Genomic DNA, 21,568 nt, shown 5'->3' with positions numbered 1-21,568 from the left:
CATTTTGCATCTAATTGTTGTTTGGCTGCTAGTTAAGGAAAAAGGCTAATAAGTTAATTATAATTAAGATAAAGCAAGGATGTTCCAAATGCAAGAGTATTTTTTTGCTAATTAAATATTGTCTGGCATGAAAACCTGCAGTCATGATAGCCGTCAAGTATTTCAGTTTGAGTTATAAACAGTAACTTTGTCTTTTCTCCTTTAATGTGATGTATTCATTAGGTGACTTCAGCATTTATACATTTGTTTATATTGGTAAGATTGCACATTGACCAATTGTATGTTTTGAAGGAAGAGCTACATTTTGATTTAACATATTTTTTGTTTATTTGTTTTTTTTAACCATATTATATATTGTTGTGATTAGCCTTAAAAATAAATCCAAAAAGGGAAGGGAAACTGTGAAAAGCTCTGGTCCAAATAAGAAACATCTTAGAAATGTTTAATTTGGAAAGATGGAAAACAGAATAAAGATGGATGTATGTAATTAAATAAAAAAAAATAATTCAGAAAAAGTATAAAAATTTAAAACAATTAAAAAAATTGTCTATTAACAAAGAACGAAGAACCAAAATCTAGAAGCTTAATTCAAAAAAGCAAAAATCTGAATAAAAATAGTAAAACACCAAGAAGCCTATACAAAGAGAAACACAAAAAGCAGCTGAAGAGCAAAATAAGAACATAGGTAATGTCTTAGCATTAAACCTAAGGCATCAGGTGCCTTAAATGAGGGTTTCCAGTAATACCTTAAACACATAATTATGTCTAAAGGGACCAGGGTAGATTTACAAATAATACAATACACAAAATAGGCCAAAGAAAAACAAAGGAACAGGAGCAAACTATAAAATACAAAAAACAAAGTCACAGATATGGTCAAAATATTGTAAACACTAACTTAGTATTCAGAAGACAGATACTTCCCATACATATCAGTCAATCAACTATATAATAAAACAATATGATCTGTGTATCCAGTCTCTTAGAGGAATCTGATTGGTCAGTTTAACTTTGGTGTGTATTCTGATTGGTCAGTTTGATTTTGGTGACACGATACAAGAGAAAGTGTGAGTGTGTGAGACACAATAGGAAGAGCAAAGGCATAGGGACATGCTGATAGAGAGCCATCTTCAAAGATAGCAAGTATAAAACTGGACAGGAGACAAAAATGGTGCCTCAAAAAGAATAACAGAGTCTGAGAAGCAGCCATTATGGCAATGGGCTCAAGAGAAGGTACAAGTAAGGCAACAGATTGCAAATATTTTTTAATTATTCTTTTACTTGTCATTGACAGGTACCATGGCTAGTCATATATATTTTGCTCATTAGGGGCCTCATGTATAAACGTTGTGTATGCACAAAAATGTTGCATACGTCTGTTTCCACACTCACGTTAAGATGTATAAAAACTAAACTTGACTCAATGCTACATACTTTTTCATAGCAACCTCACACCATGTGTACACGTTTCTCCTCAGTTTTGTAAACATGCAGCACCCAGCATCAAAGCAGTGCTACTTTTTCTGTGTGGTTTCCCTTTCTTTCTCACATTTGCATCCATGATGCGGGAACTATCAAATACACCAAAATTAACTGCATATTGTTTACAAATTTAAAGTACTTGGTTGTAATCTGTAACAATATAATGGTGCTCGAAATGGACAAACTATTCCAATTACCATGGCTGCTTTAGAATTGTTAGAAGACAATGCAAATGGAAGAATTAGAAGAGAGCACGTATTTAGAGATCATACTGATTACAGTATACTGATACATACTGAAGAGCTGAATAGGGACTGGCTTTACAAAGGCTGACTTTGAGGAATTGTGCACTACCTACTCCTTTGCATGTTCTGTCTACCCTCGGGTTTTTATCCACAGAAGCTTTTCAGCATGAACTGGCTCACCAATCTGGTATTTTATTATCATTGAGTTGTGCAGTGCCAGCTGCATAGGATAGCATTATCCACTTGTCATCCAGATATATAAGATATCCTACACTGTGGTTGAATGGGCAAACATCAAAACACAATTTGCAGCAATGTCTGGTTTTCCAAATGTAATTGGAGGGATCGACTGCACGCACATTGCTATGAAGGTGCATTCAGAGAATTAATTTGCTTATGTATATAGAAAGCTTTTCCACCTATTTATGTGAAAATTATCTGTGAGAAAATGCACCTCATTAATGTTATGGCAAGATATATAAGTGTATCTCCAATAATTGCAGTAGCTCACTGCTCAAATGGTGTGCGCCACGAAATTCTGCTACCTCCTCCAGTGGTGTTGACGCTCAGACGGTGGGTTGCAACTCACCCTTTTCATGTCGACTTTGATATCTGACCACATCTTTTCTTGTTTCAGGCACTGTGCAACTTTCTCAACTTGAATTTTTCAGTGCCTCCGCCATGCTGTGCCTCTCCAACAATTTCCGTTTGTTGCTTATACCATTACTTAAGCCACCAAATGGAACGTTTTACCTTGCTTTAACTTAAGCAAGTAGGACCTCCATTTCACATTTGCTGAAATTCTTTATTTCTTTTTTACACCTGCTTTTGCCATTGTCTTTTAACAAAACACTGAACGGAAGGGGCTGTTTATATTGATTTGAATATTCAAATAGGCATAATTCTGCAAGGAGTCAGGGTGGGGGTTGTAGGCTTGTGCATGTGCGTTAAAATTCATGTTGATTGGGGTTTATAAAGGGAAAGTGCGTGGATTACCAGATAAACTCAGTAAATAGAATATTGCATTCAATGAGTAGTTCACTGGTTACTTCTGCAGTGCAGTATTTGGCAGTTCAGTAAACAGATGAAACTCTGAAGTATTATATTTGATCAGTTTTGGTTTAACCTATTCATTTAAAATTATGAATCATTTGTTTAATTTGAACTGCAGAAGTTAACAACGTAGATGAAACAGAGCGTGCCTGAATGTTTGGTGAGAATCAATACCTTAGCAGTCTAGAAGTAGTTGTGAACTTTAGGGACAGATCAGAGCCCAAAACTGCACACACAAGTCCCTGAATCAAATGACTATTTTTTTTAGCAAAATACTTCATCACAATAAACAGTTTCTTTCTTTCTTTCTTTCTTTCTTTCTTTCTTTCTTTCTTTCTTTCTTTCTTTCTTTCTTTCTTTCTTTCTTTCTTTCTTTCTTTCTTTCTTTCTTTCTTTCTCCAATCCACCACAAGCATTGTCTTTCTCCTCTCCCGACTACAGCTGGCCTTGGTGAGGTACAGTGGTATCCTTTATGTTGGATCACGTGATTCCAGCCGTGATGCCCACCTGTTTGTGAGGACCATCTATTATAAAGGTCTCATGACTGGGTAAAGAACCATCCAGCCTGGCCAGGATTCATGTATTGTCTATGACATGGTATATAAAATATGCACTAATCACACAAAAGTGTGGTAAAACATCTTTAGAGTCACTCAGATGTGTAGGGGTCCCCGGAGACCATGGCAAAAAAATAAAAAAACAATGTTAAAGAGTGTCATTTCAAACAAACCAGGTATGTCAATGTTGAGTTGCTAATAAGAGGGTTCAACAAAGATGACTTTTGCTAATGGAACGGAACATCCCAAGATATGATTCCTGTAGCTCCACCTCTGTTCTCACTTTCAACATGAAAATTACATTAATTGTTTCAAGAAACAAACTTATTTTTTTCAAGTACCCTGCATTAACACTCACTGTCCTGGTCATTAATGTACAGTTAGGTCCATAAATATTTGGACAGAGACAACTTTTTTCTAATTTTGGTTCTGTACATTACCACAATGAATTTTAAATGAAACAACTCAGATGCAGTTGAAGTGCAGACTTTCAGCTTTAATTCAGTGGGGTGAACAAAACGATTGCATAAAAATGTGAGGCAACTAAAACATTTTTTTAACACAATCCCTTCATTTCAGGGACTCAAAAAGTAATTGGACAATTGCCTCAAAGGATATTTCATGGGCAGGTGTGGGCAAGTCCGTTGTTATGTCATTATCAATTAAGCAGATAAAAGGCCTGGAGTTGATTTGAGGTGTGGTGCTTGCATGTAGAAGATTTTGCTGTGAACAGACAACATGCGGTCAAAGGAGCTCTCCATGCAGGTGAAAGAAGCCATCCTTAAGCTGCGAAAACAGAAAAAACCCATCCGAGAATTTGCTACAATATTATGAGTGGCAAAATCTACAGTTTGGTACATCCTGAGAAAGAAAGCAAGCACTGGTGAACTCAGCAACGCAAAAAGACCTGGACGTCCACGGAAGACAACAGTGGTGGAAAATCGCAGAATCATTTCCATGGTGAAGAGAAACCCCTTCACAACAGCCAACCAAGTGAACAACACTCTCTAGGGGGTAGGCGTATTGATATCCAAGTCTACCACCTACCATAAAGAGAAGACTGCATGAAAGTAAATACTGAGGGTGCACTGCAAGGTGCAAGCCACTCATAAGCCTCAAGAATAGAAAGGCTAGATTGGACTTTGCTAAAGAACATCTAAAAAGGCCAGCACAGTTCTGGAAAAACATTCTTTGGACAGATGAAACCAAGATAACCTCTACCAGAATGATGGCAAGAAAAAAGTATGGAGAAGGCGTGGAACAGCTCATTATACAAAGCATACCACATCATCTGTAAAACACGGTGGAGGCAGTGTGATGGCTTGGGCATGCATGGCTGCCAGTGGCACTGGGACACTAGTGTTTATTGATGATGTGACACAGGACAGAAGCAGCCGAATGAATTCTGAGGTGTTCAGAGACGTACTGTCTACTCAAATCCAACTAAATGAAGTCAAATTGATTGGGTGGCGTTTCATGATACAGATGGACAATGACCCAAAACATACAGCCAAAGCAACCCAGGAGTTTATTAAAGCAAAGAAGTGGAAAATTCTTGAATGGCCAAGTCAGTCACCTGATCTTAACCCAGTTGAGCATGCATTTCACTTGTTGAAGACTAAACTTCGGACACAAAGGCCCCCAAACAAACAGCAACTGAAAGCCGCTGCAGTAAAGGCCTGGCAGAGCATTAAAAAGGAGGAAACCCAGCATCTGGTGATGTCCAGGAGTTCAAGACTTCAGGCTGTCATTGCCAGCAAAGGGTTTTCAACCAAGTATTAGAAATGAACATTTTATTTCCAGTTATTTAATTTGTCCCATTACTTTTGAGCCCCTGAAATGAAGAGATTGTGTTCAAAAAATGCTTTAGCTGCCTCACATTTTTATGCAATCATTTTGTTCACCCCACTGAATTAAAGCTGAACGTCTGCACTTCAACTGCATCTCAGTTGTTTCATTTAAAATTCATTGTGGTAATGTACAGAACCAAAATTAGAAAAAAGTTGTCTCTGTCTAAATATTTATGGACCTAACTGTAAGCACATACAGTTTATGGTTCTTCTAGGCTCTGCCTACCCATGATCCTGAATTTGGACTTAGTGAGATCATTACATTTTTTGGATGGGTAAATGAAAAAATGGGAGCAACGTTTTTAAAGTGGTGTTATGGATTGCTAAAAGATGCAAAATAACTTTGTTGGCCTGTAAACCATTTTAGTAATGTCTACAAAATCAAACTTTGTCAGACTATGTGACAGCTCAGTTTAATATTTATTTCTTGATTAAGAACATTTAATAATAAATACATACATACTTTATTTTTACAGCTATTGGCTCTTTAGCTAAACTGCGGTCCCTGGATCTAAGCAATAATGCACTGCAAGTAGTCTGCCCTGAGATTGGTCGGTTGAGGTCACTTCGGCATCTGCGATTGGCAAATAATCAACTGAAATTTCTTCCTCCAGGTAAATTATGATACTGGTCACTTCAGAGTGTATTGATATAAAAAAGAAGTCATTAAATGATGGCATAAATTATTATCTGCATGGTGAGTATACTTAATAGTATGCTTTACTGCATAAGAAATAGAAATACTAGTGCTAGTTTTGAACTACTGTACTGATTTTATTATTTCCACTCCTTCATTAAAACATGACTCATTGGTGTCAGTCACTTGTAAGTAAATTGAAGTTTTTCATAGCCTATAGAGAAAACAAAAAAATGTTTTTCTTTTCTTTTGTTTATTTTCATTTTGCCTCTTTGACATTGCATGCTGATTTACTATAGGCAGTTTGGAGTCTTGCTATGTAAGAAAAATGCTGCTATATAAGCTACTCAAATTGAATATGTTGCACCATGTTATCAGCAAAAGCAGTCTTTAGTTGCTAGAAAAAGGTATGTTGACTGGGGCATAATATCTTGAGAGTGTAATCAATTTTGACTTTGGAAGCTGCCACCAGCAATGAGTTAAATCCCAATATTACGTCGACTCAGGAATAGAGGACATTTTAGAACTATGGCTGTCAGTATTGTAACTATGACTATTATATGTTGTTTTTCCTGTTTATTGTAAAATTAATGGTATGAAATTTTGATTTAGTGGCTTTTTTGGGCAAAAGGTTTGTAGAGCACCCAGCACAGTATTGAGTTGAGCATTGCTCACACAAGTGACTGTGAAGTGGTGTTTTTACTTTTTGACATTGTGATACAATAGAATAATTAACACTTGTTCTTCTAGACAGTATTTTTAGGTTCATTCATTTTTGTGTGAACTGATTCTGTCATGTATTGGTTATTCTGTACTTGGATAGTAAGTCACCCAGTAGATTAATATATGCAGACTTTGTGGTACTCTTCTACTTGTTTTTTAATTGATACAGCTTAGGCTATCAATCGTTTGGAACAAATCTGATACTAAAAGGTCAAATTACCAGTTTCTAAGTACTATGGTCAAATGTTTAAAATTAAAGAGAAAAAAACAATGTGATGAACATTTATATTCTTACAGCTGCACTTAATTAGTGTAGATCCTTCACCTAAATGTTTTGATGTTTGAAAGCTGAAAATAACAGACATTTCTTTTTCTTTGTAATCTTGTAATCTGTATTGTAATAGTAATCAAGTTTTCCTTATTTGCTTCATTCTAGTTTAAGTTGCTTGCAACTCTCTATCTAAATTAATTGATTTTAAAGAAAAGAAAATTACATTAATAGGAGGTATTGCAAATAATTTCACAGGAGCTGTAAAAATGACAGTAAATATTTTTCCAGACATTCATTGAAAATGAAGGAAGTTAAATATACAAGTTAAACTTTTTTTACTGATTATTTTGCTTGTAATGACAAAACATTAAGCTGTTTGTTGGCTTTGGTTATTTAAATTACATTTTGCTTTCCATCTGTTGTGAAGTCAGAAAATATATACAACTAGGGGGCTTCATGCTCTGCTCGCTTCGCTCGCTCACCCCTGGCTTTGGTTAACCGGATATACAATTTAAAAAGATTGTCATTTTCATTTTATTTTTTCATTTTATTCATTTTCATTCATTTTTTATTTCTTGATATTTGCAAGTAATAAAGCTGTAGTGAATGAGTTATTCCCTCTCCCCACCCCGGGTTGCGCTACACACCAGCCACTCGCATCTCTGCCACTCACGTTGTGAAGAGGTGGGCTGAACGCACACTAAGGAGATGCGGTTGCTCCTTCGAAACCCCCTCTTATTGTGAAACAAATACATTTTTTTACCTCCTCTTTGCTCGAGCAGCTGTTGGCTTGCTGCTGATGCCGCCTCTGTGCTGCGTGATCTGAATTTTGTGCAGCGCTTCGAACATTTAAAAGACTGTACAGCAGCTGTCCTTTTGTCTCACTGCCTTGTCTCGCGGGACATTAAAGTGTCTCTGAGAAAATCACGTCTCGTCTCAGAGATATTACAGATAAGATAAATTTATTCAGTTTGCATGACTATTTGGATTGCAGGAACTTTACCTAAACTTCAATCAAATTTTATTAAATAATACTTTTTTCCCTCGGTAAGCTGTGTCATGTAGACTAATGGAGTTCTGTTTAGCTAGTCAAAAAAAGCAATGGATAAATAGGTTATACTCAAGTATTAGACATCTGATATTCTACATTTAAATTAGATTGTACAAGCACATATCTACAAATGAACGGCACATGTCAATTGCAGAAGATAAGAGAGATGATAAGTTAACAAAAGTTAAATAAAATTTATACGAAAGATAACCTAATTTTAATTGCATATTGTTATGAACATATATTTACACAATTGATAACATTATTATGATATTTCTGCAAATTGTTTTAACTGTATGAAACGTAATGATGTTGGATTTCATACAAATCACAAACCACCACGTAAAATATGAGTTTAGAAAATAAATTTAAAAAAAAGCTGTAAACTTATATAAACAAACACCCTAACAATAAATATGTGAACAGAATGAACATTCTACTTTTGGAAGGTAATAATTAGTTAATTTCTGCCTCATATGTGGTCTAGCTTGGTTTACTTTGGTGTCTATGTGCCTTATTTAGTAGACGTTTGCATGACGTGGCTAAAAGACGACGACAGAGAAAAGAATTTGTTCACTTGCTCCCTAGCAGTAACAGTCTCTGATGATACAGAAAACATTTTGTCAAATCGATTGTTTGTTGTATGAGTAGGTTGTAATGAAATGCAAGTAGTACAACTGCTTGCATCTTTGCTTTTATAGTAGTTAATAATTTAAGGTGTATTTCTCTTAATCAAGGGTAAACCCTCTTCTTCTATAAAGAAGAAAACACCTGGAAAATGCACAGACTAATAATGTACACTTGCTTTAAAATCAGATTTCTTAATATTTAGTTGACAATCTGAATGGAAGCAATTGGTTATAGGTATGTCATAATACAAACATTTTATTTAGAGAGAGAGAGAGACAGAATTTAAGCTCATTTGACCCCTGCTTATATGTTTTTTGTGCTGCTTATTATAGTTCCTCGGGGTCTTTCTTCCTGTTGACACTGGCAGTGCATACAAGAGCTGTTTATTTGTTTGTTTGACTTGCCAGTTTTGGCAGCATGGTCTTGTCTCAGTCTGGCCTCAGTCCCTGTCATTTTTTTTATTTTTAAGCATGACTGGATCTTAATGACCTTGGTTTGAGCTTGTGCAAAAGAAAAAAGTCTCACTAATCACTCCCAAGCAGTGCCTTCTTTTACTTTGGCAGTGTCCTGTTTTACTTTTTGGTTTCCTAATTTAGTAACAGGGAATGAAAATATGTACTAATGAAGGAGGCTTGGTATGCCAGGCTGGCGTCCATGAAAAGCTGAGTTGTTTTTCTAGCAGGCACCCCTGGGAGAAATAGGAAAACATAGTCAGTGCTGCGGGGCTCGTTCTTTAACTTCTGTGATTACTTCTTCCTATTACCACCTTGATAATCATCTTCTGCATGTTGTCATCAAGCATCTTGGGCTCAGATATCACACATAAGTAAATTGATTTAAAGATTATTTATTTCTTTTACAACAAATATATTCACTGTAAGTACAGTATATTGTAGTGCAAAATATGTATTTGCATTCCAAATGTCTACTTCAGCAACTAATTATGCAGTATATAGAGTATATCAGTGCCTATGTGCGGAGTGTCTTTCTCCCAATGTGTTGCATGTATTCCTTGTACTCAAGCTTTCTCCTATCTCTCAAAATAAGCATGTCACTTTGAATATAAATTGGACTCAGTATTTTTTGGATTGTAGTAGTGTGCCCTAGAGAATGTAAGATTAAGGATGTAAGATCAATGATTTTCACATGGTTCCTAGTTGGTCATTCCTTCCTTTAAATAGGAATAAATATCAGATTTGTGAAATAAATTTTTACACCTGTTTTCCTGATGCATTTTAATGCATAATAAGGGAACATCTAAGTTTAGGTACTGCTGTCAAATAATCTGACATGAAATTTGATGCAAAAGACTTTTGAGTCTTTTCTGTTATAACCAAAGTCCCAAAGCCAGCATATATATTGGGTAAATAAAGCACAAGTAGAGATTGATTGAAAAGTTATTTTAAAATCTATTTCTTTTTTCTGAGAGTTCATGTAGATTTTACTGTCAGAATCTTAAACCTGAAAGAGTGTTTAAACCAAAAAAACATATATCATCTTCAAACAAACTGAAGGAATAAATTGACAGTGGTGTTTCTGTAACACATTTCTGTACTTTGCTTGACGAACAGAATCGAACATTCAATGTTTGGAACAGTTTCTAGTCATGTAAAATGCCTCCTTACCCCTTTGTGAGAGCAAATGAAAGCTCAGTTTGTAAAATTTTTATTTTCCAACTAAGCACTGAGGCAATAAAAGGCACAGAAATTTTCTAATTAATCATGCACTTGCTTATGGCCAAGACAGGCAAAGATTGTACTTTTTTGCTATGCATTTATCATACCCCTCTATTTTCTTCTCACTTCACCTTACAGAAGATCCTGGAATAAAAAAATAATTCTGTGAATGAAATGGTACATAAGACAATGATATTCATTAGCTAAAAACAGCTTCTGGGTTGATTTAATTGTTGGCCTGGTGTTGTTTATAGGCACTGTTCCTTAATTCAATTCAGAAGCCTTCTGTATGAATTGTTTCACATATGATGAGCTCCAGATAACAAGACCTATAAAGAGATGTTGTTTTATAAAAATTCAAGAGCTTGACACAAGATTATCTGTTTGTACAATGTAGGTTGATTTGTTAGTTTCTCTTGTGTCATTTTTATTTTTAATTCCTACATTTCAGATTTCCTTGTTACCGACTGCATTCTATTGAACACTCTTTAAATCCTGACATTTTTAATTTGTTGGCAGGTGCCATTTTTCCTCATTAAGCTTTGTTGACAGTTTACATGAGTCACAGTAATCAACCTTGCCAGCCACAGGAGTTTCTGGTGTGCAGTTACAGAATTCAGATTTCAGATGCTTCCCCTGTCTGTTTAGCCAATGCTAACTTGAGATTACTACGTACTCAGGTGGCAAAAAACACTGTTGGGATTCAAAACCTTACAGTGTGGCTTGTCACTGAACCTCATGTGCAGTCTCTTTAGAAACATAATCACTTGGGAGCCTCACATATGTTGATTTTCAAGCTCAAATTCTGTCTCCTGCATGCACATGTTTCCGTCCTCAGCCCAACAGAAAATAATTAGGCAAGTAATCAGCTGCCAAAATGCATTTTGAGTATTTTGAATGGTATATAGTGTATGCATGTGCCTGTTTTTGAAATTCATTTCACAGACGTTTATTAGATACAGAATACAAGTGGAGAGAGATTTGTTCTTTGCAAATCCTAAAATGTTTAGTCTAAAGGCTGATTGCAGGACTGATGATCAGATTGATGTACTTTATGAAGAAGATACAGTGTGTTTTTGAATTTTAGTCATTCAGCTTTTTTGGTATAAGAACATGTTATGTTGCAGTTATATCTCTGGCCATTCAAGTATATTTACCCAACAGTATTAGACACAAAGTAAGAACCATTCCACAGTTCATCAGAGGGTACACTTATACTTACCTGCATTCACTTGAATCAGTTCATTTATGGTTACCAGTCCAACTAACCATCAATCAATAAATCAATCAGTAAATCCACCAAGAAATCCCATAAAAACCTATGATATATAGTTAAAATCCACACAGAAGTCTGAATCAGCCAGGGCTCTCTAAAGCAGTAGCGAAACCGGCTTCAGGACTATGCCCTTTCAAGCTTTTCTTGCATGTTTAATGTGTAATCTTCTGGATAATAGTCAGGTTTTAGTTTATACATAACTCGGTTAATAATGTCACAAAGTACTTTGTTATGAAATTATTAACATTACAGCTTTAAATTTTAAAGCAGAGCACCAAATGCATAGAATTGTAGAAATAGTAATATAAAAAGTATAAAAGTGTACGACTTCAGAAAATATTTTCCATAGCTTTTAAGTTGTCTGCTTGTAGAGTGCTTTTGGGTGAATAGAAGGGGTATGAATATGACTTTCAAGTAGAGTGCTAGCCAGTTTAATGATCCCATTTTCAGACCTTATCTAGCACTGATCACTGCTATACAATACAAGTTAGGACTCTTAAATTATCTAGCTTTTGTCTTTTAGTAGCTTTTTAGTTTTTTAGAATTATTCTGTTAGTGCTTTCTGCTATGTTAAAATAAGATCTTCAACTTTTCTTTCAAAATTACTTGCCTCATTTTATTTTTACCTGCATTGTATGCCTAGAGTATTCCTTCTTCATGTTAGACTTCATCTCAAAGTATAACAAAATATAAGAGACAGGCAAATGTTAGCTTATTCACCATACCAAAGCCCTGCTGTTCACCTGTTGGTGAATGTTAATCCACTTTTGAGGCTGTTATACTCATATTGTTTCCATTGCACTCTCTATAAGGCTGCCTTCGTCCATAACATTCAAGTTTAAAATCTCACATATTTCCCTTTAAATGTTTGTCTTTGTTGTGCCAGAGTGCTGTTTGCTATTCAACAAATTATTTTTGTCAATCTACATATATGTATATACAGTTTATTGTTTTTATTCTGACTTGATACAGTACATTAAAGGCAGCTGTGAAAAACTGAGATCCTGAATATTAATTAAGGGGATACAATGATTGATGGATGGATGGCTGTCACTAAAATTAGTTGCTTTTATGTTGCTTTGTGTCACATTCAGTTTTGCTTTTGTTTTGCTTTGCTTTGGTCTTGTGATGGGATGTCTTCTGATGAGACTTATTGGGACCAGTGCTGTATAAAATAGTGATTGATTGAATTAGATTCCTTAACTCACATGTATCCATAGATGTTTGATATTGGCTAGCTAAAACCATTTTTAATAATGGCTAATTTTTAAATTTAGTTTAATCAATTAAAAAATTAATTTTAATCAATGAAAGAATTAAATCGTATCTTGCTTATAGATCTTTTTTTAGTCTTGTCTTTGAAAAAGTTGGTCCCTTTGCTTTTTTGGTGTTGCCTTAGTAATTTTTTATACATTAAAACTGTTGGAGGCCATATTCCTTCTACTCACCAGCGCATCATTGCGACTCAAGAATTGATTATTTCTTTGTAGATAACAACTTCTTGCCTACGATTAAGTCTTGTAAGTACGATGCTATTGTTATTTCTGACCATGCCCCATTAATTTTGGAGCTAAAATCACTATGCCCCACATACAGTACTCATATCACAGATGGCGTCTTAATCCACTTTTATTAGCAGACGAGAACTGTACATAATTTATATCCAAGCAAATTAATTTTTTTTAGAGACAAATACACACTCAGAGGTTTCTGCAGGAACACTCTGGGAAATCCTGAAGGCCTTCTTAAGAGGACAGATTATCACATATCTTTCCCACAAAAATAAATTGGAAACCAAGAAGGTATCAGAGCTAATCAACGAAATTACTAGAATAGATCAAGAACATGCCAGGTGTCCAAGTGAGACGCTTCATAGGAAAAGGCAGGTGCTGCATTCAGAGCTCAACCTCTTAACAACTAAAGAAACTGAACAACTCATACTTAAATCAAGACATCATTATTATGAGCATGGAGAGAAAGCTAATAAGATCTCAGCTCAACAAATCCACAAGCAAGAAGTTCGCGATGCAATCCCAGCAATCACCAGCACAAACGGAGACAAAACCATTGACCAGAAAAATATAATGCACACATTTAGAGACTACTACAAATCCTTATACTGTACTGAGATTAACACTAGAATTGCCAATGCCTACGAATGAACTCATAAATCCGTCACACCTTAAATCCCTTCGCACCTCTTCATCAGCGTCTTTTGTCTTGTAAATGTGTAGATAAATCAAGGTAAATAGGTAAATAACATTCGATCTGGCTTTTATATACAAAGTACAGTGACTGCAAACGTGCAATTGCAGCTATAGACTCTTCAGTACATGAGCGACTCTCTCCGCTAGTGTTTAGATGTGGATGGTGCATGTGCCTAAAACATTAACATTTATATGTTACTTACATAAAAGCCAGATCGAATGTTATTTACCTTGATTTATTTACTTACTTCTAACAGCGTAAAGTCACAAGTAGGCTGCAGAGCTCCCTGTGTTTGATCGACACGGACATGCTCAAAAAATACATGTGTAATGCCACGAAAAGTGCACGTTGACACTTCAGTTCACAAGCAATGGTATAAGAATGCAGTCAGACTTCTTTTTTTACCTATTTACCTTGATTTATTTACTTATCTTCCTACAGCGTAAAGTCACAAGTAGACTGCAGAGCTTCCCATGTACATATACAAAGTACAGCGATGGCAAAAGTGCAACGTGCATTCTTTCTTCGATATAGAACCATCGTCATCATCTGAGTTCACCTCTGTTATAGGATGTCTCTATGTGAAAACAGCAGTGTCAGATAGGGGGGAGCGTGAATGCGACTAAGAGAATAAAACTGAATAAAAAAAACAAAGCTAACCTTTACAAGTACCATAAATTTACACCAGCTGTTATAGACTCAAATCAAATGTATGTTTTTATTCTAAAATAGTAAGAATAACAGCAGCTCACTGCTCAAAACGGAGTCGTCTGGGGTCAAACCCGTGAATGTTTTGATTACCAATCAACAGTTGTTACCGTTGTGCCACCAAAGCGGTCGTATCTAAAGCGTGTCAACGTCGCACCCTAACGCGGGTTCTTTTTCTTCAGTTATATTCTTGAATAGAAGCGCACTTGTTCTGTTATATTTGTACCTTTTTTGAAAGTGTTTACTTGATATTTGGACTTCAGGCTTCACACATTATACACTTCACGTCTACATTTTGTCAATTATTACTAAAAGATGAAAAATGTTTCTGTTTTACCGATGTGTTTACATAGATTGTTGTAGACATGGAACACACATGAAATGCATGTGTTCCAAATAGCGATATAGTATTAATTATAAAAGGTGTCATTTTGCTTGACTTCTCACTCTGTGCAATGGACAAACAGGTAAACAGACTTGAGCTGAGAAAACTGTGCGGCGGTGGGGGGATGTGATAGCATCAGGGGATGTGACACTGATGGAGAGGTGCGAAGAGATTTAAGGTGGGACAGATTTACGAGTTTTTTCGTAGGGTTTGGTAATTCTAGTGTTAAAGAAGACAAGACACAATCTAAGGCATTTCTGGACGCATTACAGATACCACAAATAGATATTTTTAGGGCAGAGGAATTGGATAAACTTGTGGCACTATCAGAATTACTAGATGCTATAAACTCACTGCAGAGTGGGAAGTAGCAGGCCCTGATGGCTACACTGCCGAATTTTATAAGAAATTCTCAACTCCGCTAGCTCCCCTTCTATTAGCAACATTTAAAAATGTGCATCATACAGATCAATCTCACTTCTGAATAATGATGTTAAGATACTCTCCAAAGTCCTAGCTAGAAGGATGGAGAAAGTGCTGCCTTTGGTAATATCACAAGACCAAACTGAATTTATTAAAGGCAGACAGTTAGCTTCCAATCTTTGACGCCTGTTTAATGTAATATATTCATCACCAAAGTCAAACACCCCGGAGACATTATTATTACTGGATGCAGAAAAAGCATTTGACATGATTGAATTGAACTACCTTTTCACTACATTAGAGAAATTTGGGTTTGGCCCCAACATTTGTGCATGGATCAAATTACTGTATACCAATCCAGAAGCTTCAGTTTGTATTAAGATTTGTTCAGACTACTTTAAACTAGAATGTGGTACCAGACAAGGATGCCCCTTGTCACCACTGCTATTTGCAGTTCACTGTTGAAATGCTTATCAGATAAAGGGGATTATCAGAGAAGGACTTGAACAGAAAATTTCTCTATATGCAGATGATATGGTACTGTATAAAGTATACCAGACCCACAAAATACTGTGCCTGCAGTCCTAACAGCACTAACAGAATTTCAAAGGATTTCTGGTCTCAGAATCAATTTGAATAAAAGTGTGCTCATCCCAGTGAATTCTCAAGCATACAATATTAGATTGGACACCTTCCCTTTTATCATCGCAGATCAGTTTAAATACCTAGGGGTAAATATCACAAGTAAATATAACGTTCTTTATCAACAAAATTTTGCTGTCTGTATGGAAAAAATTAAGCAAGACTTGCATAGATGGTCAACCCTTCATCTCACTTTAGCTGGAAGAATTAACATTATTAAGATGAATATCCTTCCTAAGCTTCTCTTTTTTTCAAAACATTCCAATATACATCAATAGATCATTTTTTAAGAAATTAGACTCAACCATAACATCATTTATTTGGAATTCAAAACATCCACGTTTCCAAAGAGCGACCCTACAAAGACCTGAGGTCCACAACAGAAATAAAATCCTGTAGTACTTCTTTATAGTCCTTGCTTTTGTACCCCTATAAATGCAAGTTATCGCCAATATACTAACAACCCAACTGTGCTTCACTCAATCAAAATATGGAACCAATGTAGGAAGTATTTTAAGATAGAGAAGCTTTTATCTGTGGCACATCTGCATGAGAACCACCTTTTCCCTCCTTCTCAAATGTACACAGTTTTTAATACCTGGAAAATATCTGGGATTAAATCACTTAGAGATCTGTACATAGACAACTTTTTTGCATCCTACAAACAATTACACTCCAAATTTAACTTACCAGCAACACATTTCTTTCACTACCTTCAAATTCGAAACTTTGTTAAACAGAACCTGTCCAATTTTCCTCACCTCCCACCTACCTTTATACCGGAAAAAATATTGTTCAGTCTTGAGGACTCAGGCAGCATTTCTGTAATATATAAAACTATTTTACAGTCCCTCCCTTTCAAAGATCCAAGAGTAAAGTGGAAAAAGGATCTCTTACTCAATATTTCTGAAAAGGAGTAGAAAGTATCAATGTACAGAATTCACTCGAGCACCACATACGCAAAGCATAGAATTATTCAAATTAAAATTATATATCAAGCGCATCTCTCTCATTTAAAATTGTCCAAAATGTTTTCAGGGCAAGATCCAACCTCCAAACGTTGCAATCAAACTCTGGCCTCACTGGCTCACATGTTTTGGGCCTGCACCAAATTAACATCATTTTGGATCAAATCTTTAAATGCCTTTCAGACAGCCTTGGTGTCACAATCCCTCCTAACCCATTAACAGCTGTGTTTGGTGTACTTTCAGATGGGCTTAAAGTGGGGAAGGACAAACAAACTGTGATTGCCTTTACTACACTATTGGCATGTAGACTTATCTTGCTTAAATGGAAGAATCCTAACTCACCTATTCTAAGTCAGTGAGTAACTGATGTTATATACTATTTGAAACTATAAAAAATCAAATTCGCACTTAGAGCATCTGTATAAAACTTTTTCAAAAACTGGCAGGATCTAATCAATAACATTTTAGAATAAGCATTTAAATTGAGGAAGCAGGTTCTCACCCCTCTTTTACTCCATTTATCTATTCATTTGTCTTTACTAGCACAAAGTTTTACACTGCTGGCCTAGGTCTCTTTCTCAGGGGTGGGGGTAGATTTGTTTTGAACCTTTTTCTTTCTTTTTTTTCTTTTTGTAAAACTCGAGTTATATGTATGGAGTGTTATTTGATTTTTAAAAATTCAATAAAATTAAAATATACTTAAAAAAACTGTTGGAGGCCATGTTTCATTTCAATATAGATGTTTAACGTTTTACTGTTTGTCAGTAACTATCCTAATGTTTGGTTCATAAACTTAACTTGTATGTGATTTGTTTTTTTATTCATATGCCGACTCCTCAGTTACAAAATAAAATGATTTGCAGCTGTTTTAAAGAGACCTGCATTTGTATATTCTTGGGTGTTGATATTTTTTATTTTTCTTTCTTGATTTTTATCATTGGTTTTTAGATACCTCAGGGTATTTCTAGCAGACTTGCATGAGTGACAGTCCTGTTTGTGAATTTATCAGTTTCATATGGGTACTGGGAAAAGTAGCCTATTTATCATATACAGTAATCCCTCCTCCATCGCGGGGGTTGCGTTCCAGAGCCACCCGCGAAATAGGAAAATCCGCGAAGTAGAAACCATATGTTTATATGGTTATTTTTATATTGTCATGCTTGGGTCACAGATTTGCCCAGAAACACAGGAGGTTGTAGAGAGACAGGAACGTTATTCAAACACTGCAAACAAACATTTGTCTCTTTTTCAAAAGTTTAAACTGTGCTCCTTGACAAGACAGAGATGACAGTTCTGTCTCACAATTAAAAGAATGCAAACATATCTTCCTTTTCAAAGGAGTGCAAAGCAAGCAGTCAAAAAAAAAATCAATAGGGCTTTTTGGCTTTTAAGTATGCGAAGCACCGCCGGTACAAAGCTGTTGAAGGCGGCAGCTCACACCCCCTCTGTCAGGAGCAGGAAGAGAGAGAGAGAGAGCCACAGAAAATCAATACGTGCCCTTTGAGCTTTTAAGTATGCGAAGCTCCGTGCAGCCTGTCCTTCAGGAAGCAGCTGCACACAGCCCCCCTGCTCACACCCCCCTACGTCAGCGCAAGAGAGAGAGAGAGAGAGAGGAAGAGAGAAAGTAAGCTGGATAGCTTCTCAGCCATCTGCCAATGAAATCAACTGGGCAAACCAACTGAGGAAGCATGTACCAGAAATTAAAAGACCTATTGTCCGCAGAAACCCGCGAAGCAGCGAAAAATCCGCGATATATATTTAAATATGCTTACATATAAAATCCGCGATGGAGTGAAGCCGCGAAAGGCGAAGCGCGATATAGCGAGGGATCACTGTAATGTAATTTTTTGCTTGTCAAATTATTGAGAAAAGGTGATGGTTATATTCAAAATACACATGCTGTGTAATCTCTAATATCAAATATCATTAAAATCCTGGCATTCATCAAGTATTGGAACTAGTAAGGCACCCTGAAGCTGCAAGAGATAATCCTCTTTCTTTGTTGTTCTTGTTTACCCTTTCACTCTTATGCCGTTGCACTATGGATATGAGGTCAGTTATTCTCTGGTCTGAATATTCAGCCATGAAAGTATACTTCATTTATTTAGAAGACATCTTTAACTTTTTTCTTGTTTCTTTTTTATCTCTCACACTACTGTGTTTTTTCTTTGTAATAGTCTCTGGTTTAAAAAAGGTAACCACCTATACAAGACTGTCTTTTGAGTGCATGAGAAGATGTTCTCTTAGTATTTGCAAGACATTACTCATGGGTCATAAAATATACCACTACACTATTTTGCATCCTGTGTATTTTTTTTGTTTATCACACATTGCTGTACCCACTTCCTCTAAGATAACGGTATGATATCTCATGTCCACAGCTCAAAGTTAAAAACCCTGTCAAGGCCAAAAGAACAACACTTAAGAAATCCCCTGTATTTTACATGTAATATTGTATATGTGAACTGACTTTGAAATAAAAGCATATTTTTCCAGTACAATAACTGTGTTTAAATAAATCCTGAATTGAAGAAGGTAATATTTTATTATTTAATTTAACAATATGAATTGAGCTTTGTTTTGGAAGAGTGCCATATTTAATGATTAAATGTTTAGTGTAACTTTTCAGATGATTTTTTTTTTTTTCAAATAGATCACAGTTTATTTGAACATGTTTTTTTCTACATAATGTAGACAAATTGACTTGTATTCTAGCTATGATGATACAGTCATTCAGTGTCTCTGACTGTTTTACAGTAGTTTAATAGTAAATTAAAAACACTGTTTGCAAAATTTTAAATACATTTTAGATGAGTAAAACAATACCTGGCTTGACTGAACATCAGATCAATTTCAGAAGTGTATCAAGCACAAGACATTACTCTGATCAGAATATGGCTGAGCTGCATCCTGATCTTCACCTAACACTGAGCAGGGCTGCCCTATGTGGCAGGCACTTTACAGCCCAGTCACATGTAATGCCCTCTTAGTTACTCATTTAAAGAGCTGACCAAACTTAACTGATAATTAAACCTCAGCTGTCAGAGCACAGTCAGACCTAATGGTAGCTAGCCCTATTGGACCTATACCCAAACCTAAACATGCTCTTACTCTTAATATGAGAGTGAAGTAGTCACCACAAGGTTTCTAGATTAGAACATCACTGTGCCTTGAAGTAAATTAATTCTAGAAGAGATCAGAAAAAATTTGAGAAAATGTGCCAATCAGGAAAGGGTTCCAAAGCCATTTGTAAGACTTTGGGATACCACCGTACCACAGTGAAATTAATTTTTCACAATGTATACAACATTTGGCACATTGTTGGATCTTCCCAGGAAAGGATTGCCTGCCAAAATTAGGGAACAGGGGTGAATCATTTAAATAGTCACAGAGGAACCCAGAAGAACAACAAAGAATCTGCAGACTTCTCTAGCCTCAGCTAAAGGGTAGAAAAGGGGTTAAGGGCAGAACTCCAAGGCAAAAACCTCTGTTATAAAAGAGTAATGGCATTGCTTGTCTAACAATTGCACAGAAACACCTTACAATCCCCAAAACCTTTGGAATAATGTTTTACGGAGAGACCAGTCAAAAGTTAAACTCTTTGGATGATAGAGATCCCTCTTTGTCTGGAGTAAACCTAATACAGCATTCAACAGTAATAACATCATACCTGCAGTAAAACATGGAGGTGGTAGCGTTATGGTTTGAGGATGCTTTGCTGCCTCAGGACCCGGATGACTTGGCATTATTGAAGGAACCATGAATTCTCCACTTTACTAAAATAGTTATAAAGAGAATATCCAGTCATCAGTGCATAACTTAAAGCTGAATTTTAATTGGGTTTTGCAGTAGGGCAATGACCCAAAAGGAAGTCGGAGTGTCTTGAAACCAATAGAGATGTTGTGTCAGGATCTGAAATAAGCAGTTCATGCCCAGAAAACCTGCCAATGTGTCTCAGTTAAAGTAGTTCCGAAAGCAGGTTTGGCTCCAGTTCCTCAACAGTGATGTGAAGCACTGAAGTCAAATTGTAGGAAGCAATTATTGCTGCTAAAGGCTTTATGAACAAGTATTGAAACTATAAGGAAAATATTTTCAAATGAGTGATGTTTTAAAATAAGTATTTTGTTTTCACTCAGGTTCCCTTTCTCTAATACGTAAAGGTTTGAAGTCATTTATTTTATAAAATATACAAAAACAGAAGATATTAGGAAAGTAACAAATAGTTTTTCAAAGCAATGTATTAGTTAAGTAACATAAAGGAAAATTCTGGTTTGGTGCAGAAGGGAGCTTAAGGACGCTTTAAATATTTTGGGTAAGAAAGGTAATCCTGGTAAAGTGGTGGAATGGAGGAGAGGAGATGAGATGTATACTTGATAACATGAAATGGAAAGTTAAGATTTGAGCATGTGTCATGTGAGTTACTCATTAGAATAAACCAAAAACAGATTTTTTTTTCTTATAGCACTTTTCTATAGTTAAAAACTATCCTGAAGGGGCTAACAATCGTTGCAATTGTTCATGTGTATTTTTTGCCATTGGGACACAGCCATGTTAGCTGGTGATTTGTTTAGGGTCACACAGACAATTGGTGAAGAGGATTGAACTAGCAGACTTAGGGTTCAAAGACCAATACCTTTCTTTACCCACTAGACCACACTTCAGTACTTAATGAAAGTGAGTAATACAAATAATTAAGTAGTTGAGACAAAGACCATATTTGAAGATACAGTGGTTTTAAGAATATTTGTTGATAAACCATTGAGAAACATACTCTCAGTGTATT

At 35.8% G+C, this 21,568-nt stretch overlaps 1 protein-coding gene across 3 annotated transcripts in view; it reads left to right on the top strand.

The window, feature by feature from the left end:
• Nucleotides 1–21,568, top strand: part of lrrc28 (leucine rich repeat containing 28) — a 151,212-nt gene that overhangs the window by 59,681 nt on the left and 69,963 nt on the right. For all 3 annotated transcript variants that reach the window (XM_051920757.1, XM_028822799.2, XM_028822800.2), the window contains one exon: nucleotides 5,664–5,801. In XM_051920757.1, coding sequence (XP_051776717.1) covers nucleotides 5,664–5,801 — 138 coding nt within the window. The remainder of the gene's footprint in view (nucleotides 1–5,663; nucleotides 5,802–21,568) is intronic.

The sequence above is a fragment of the Erpetoichthys calabaricus genome, chromosome 17, assembly GCF_900747795.2.
Source record: "Erpetoichthys calabaricus chromosome 17, fErpCal1.3, whole genome shotgun sequence".
NCBI lineage: Eukaryota > Metazoa > Chordata > Cladistia > Polypteriformes > Polypteridae > Erpetoichthys > Erpetoichthys calabaricus.
The sequence above is the reverse complement of the archived record's forward strand: the minus strand, read 5'-3'. Positions and strand labels throughout refer to the sequence as shown.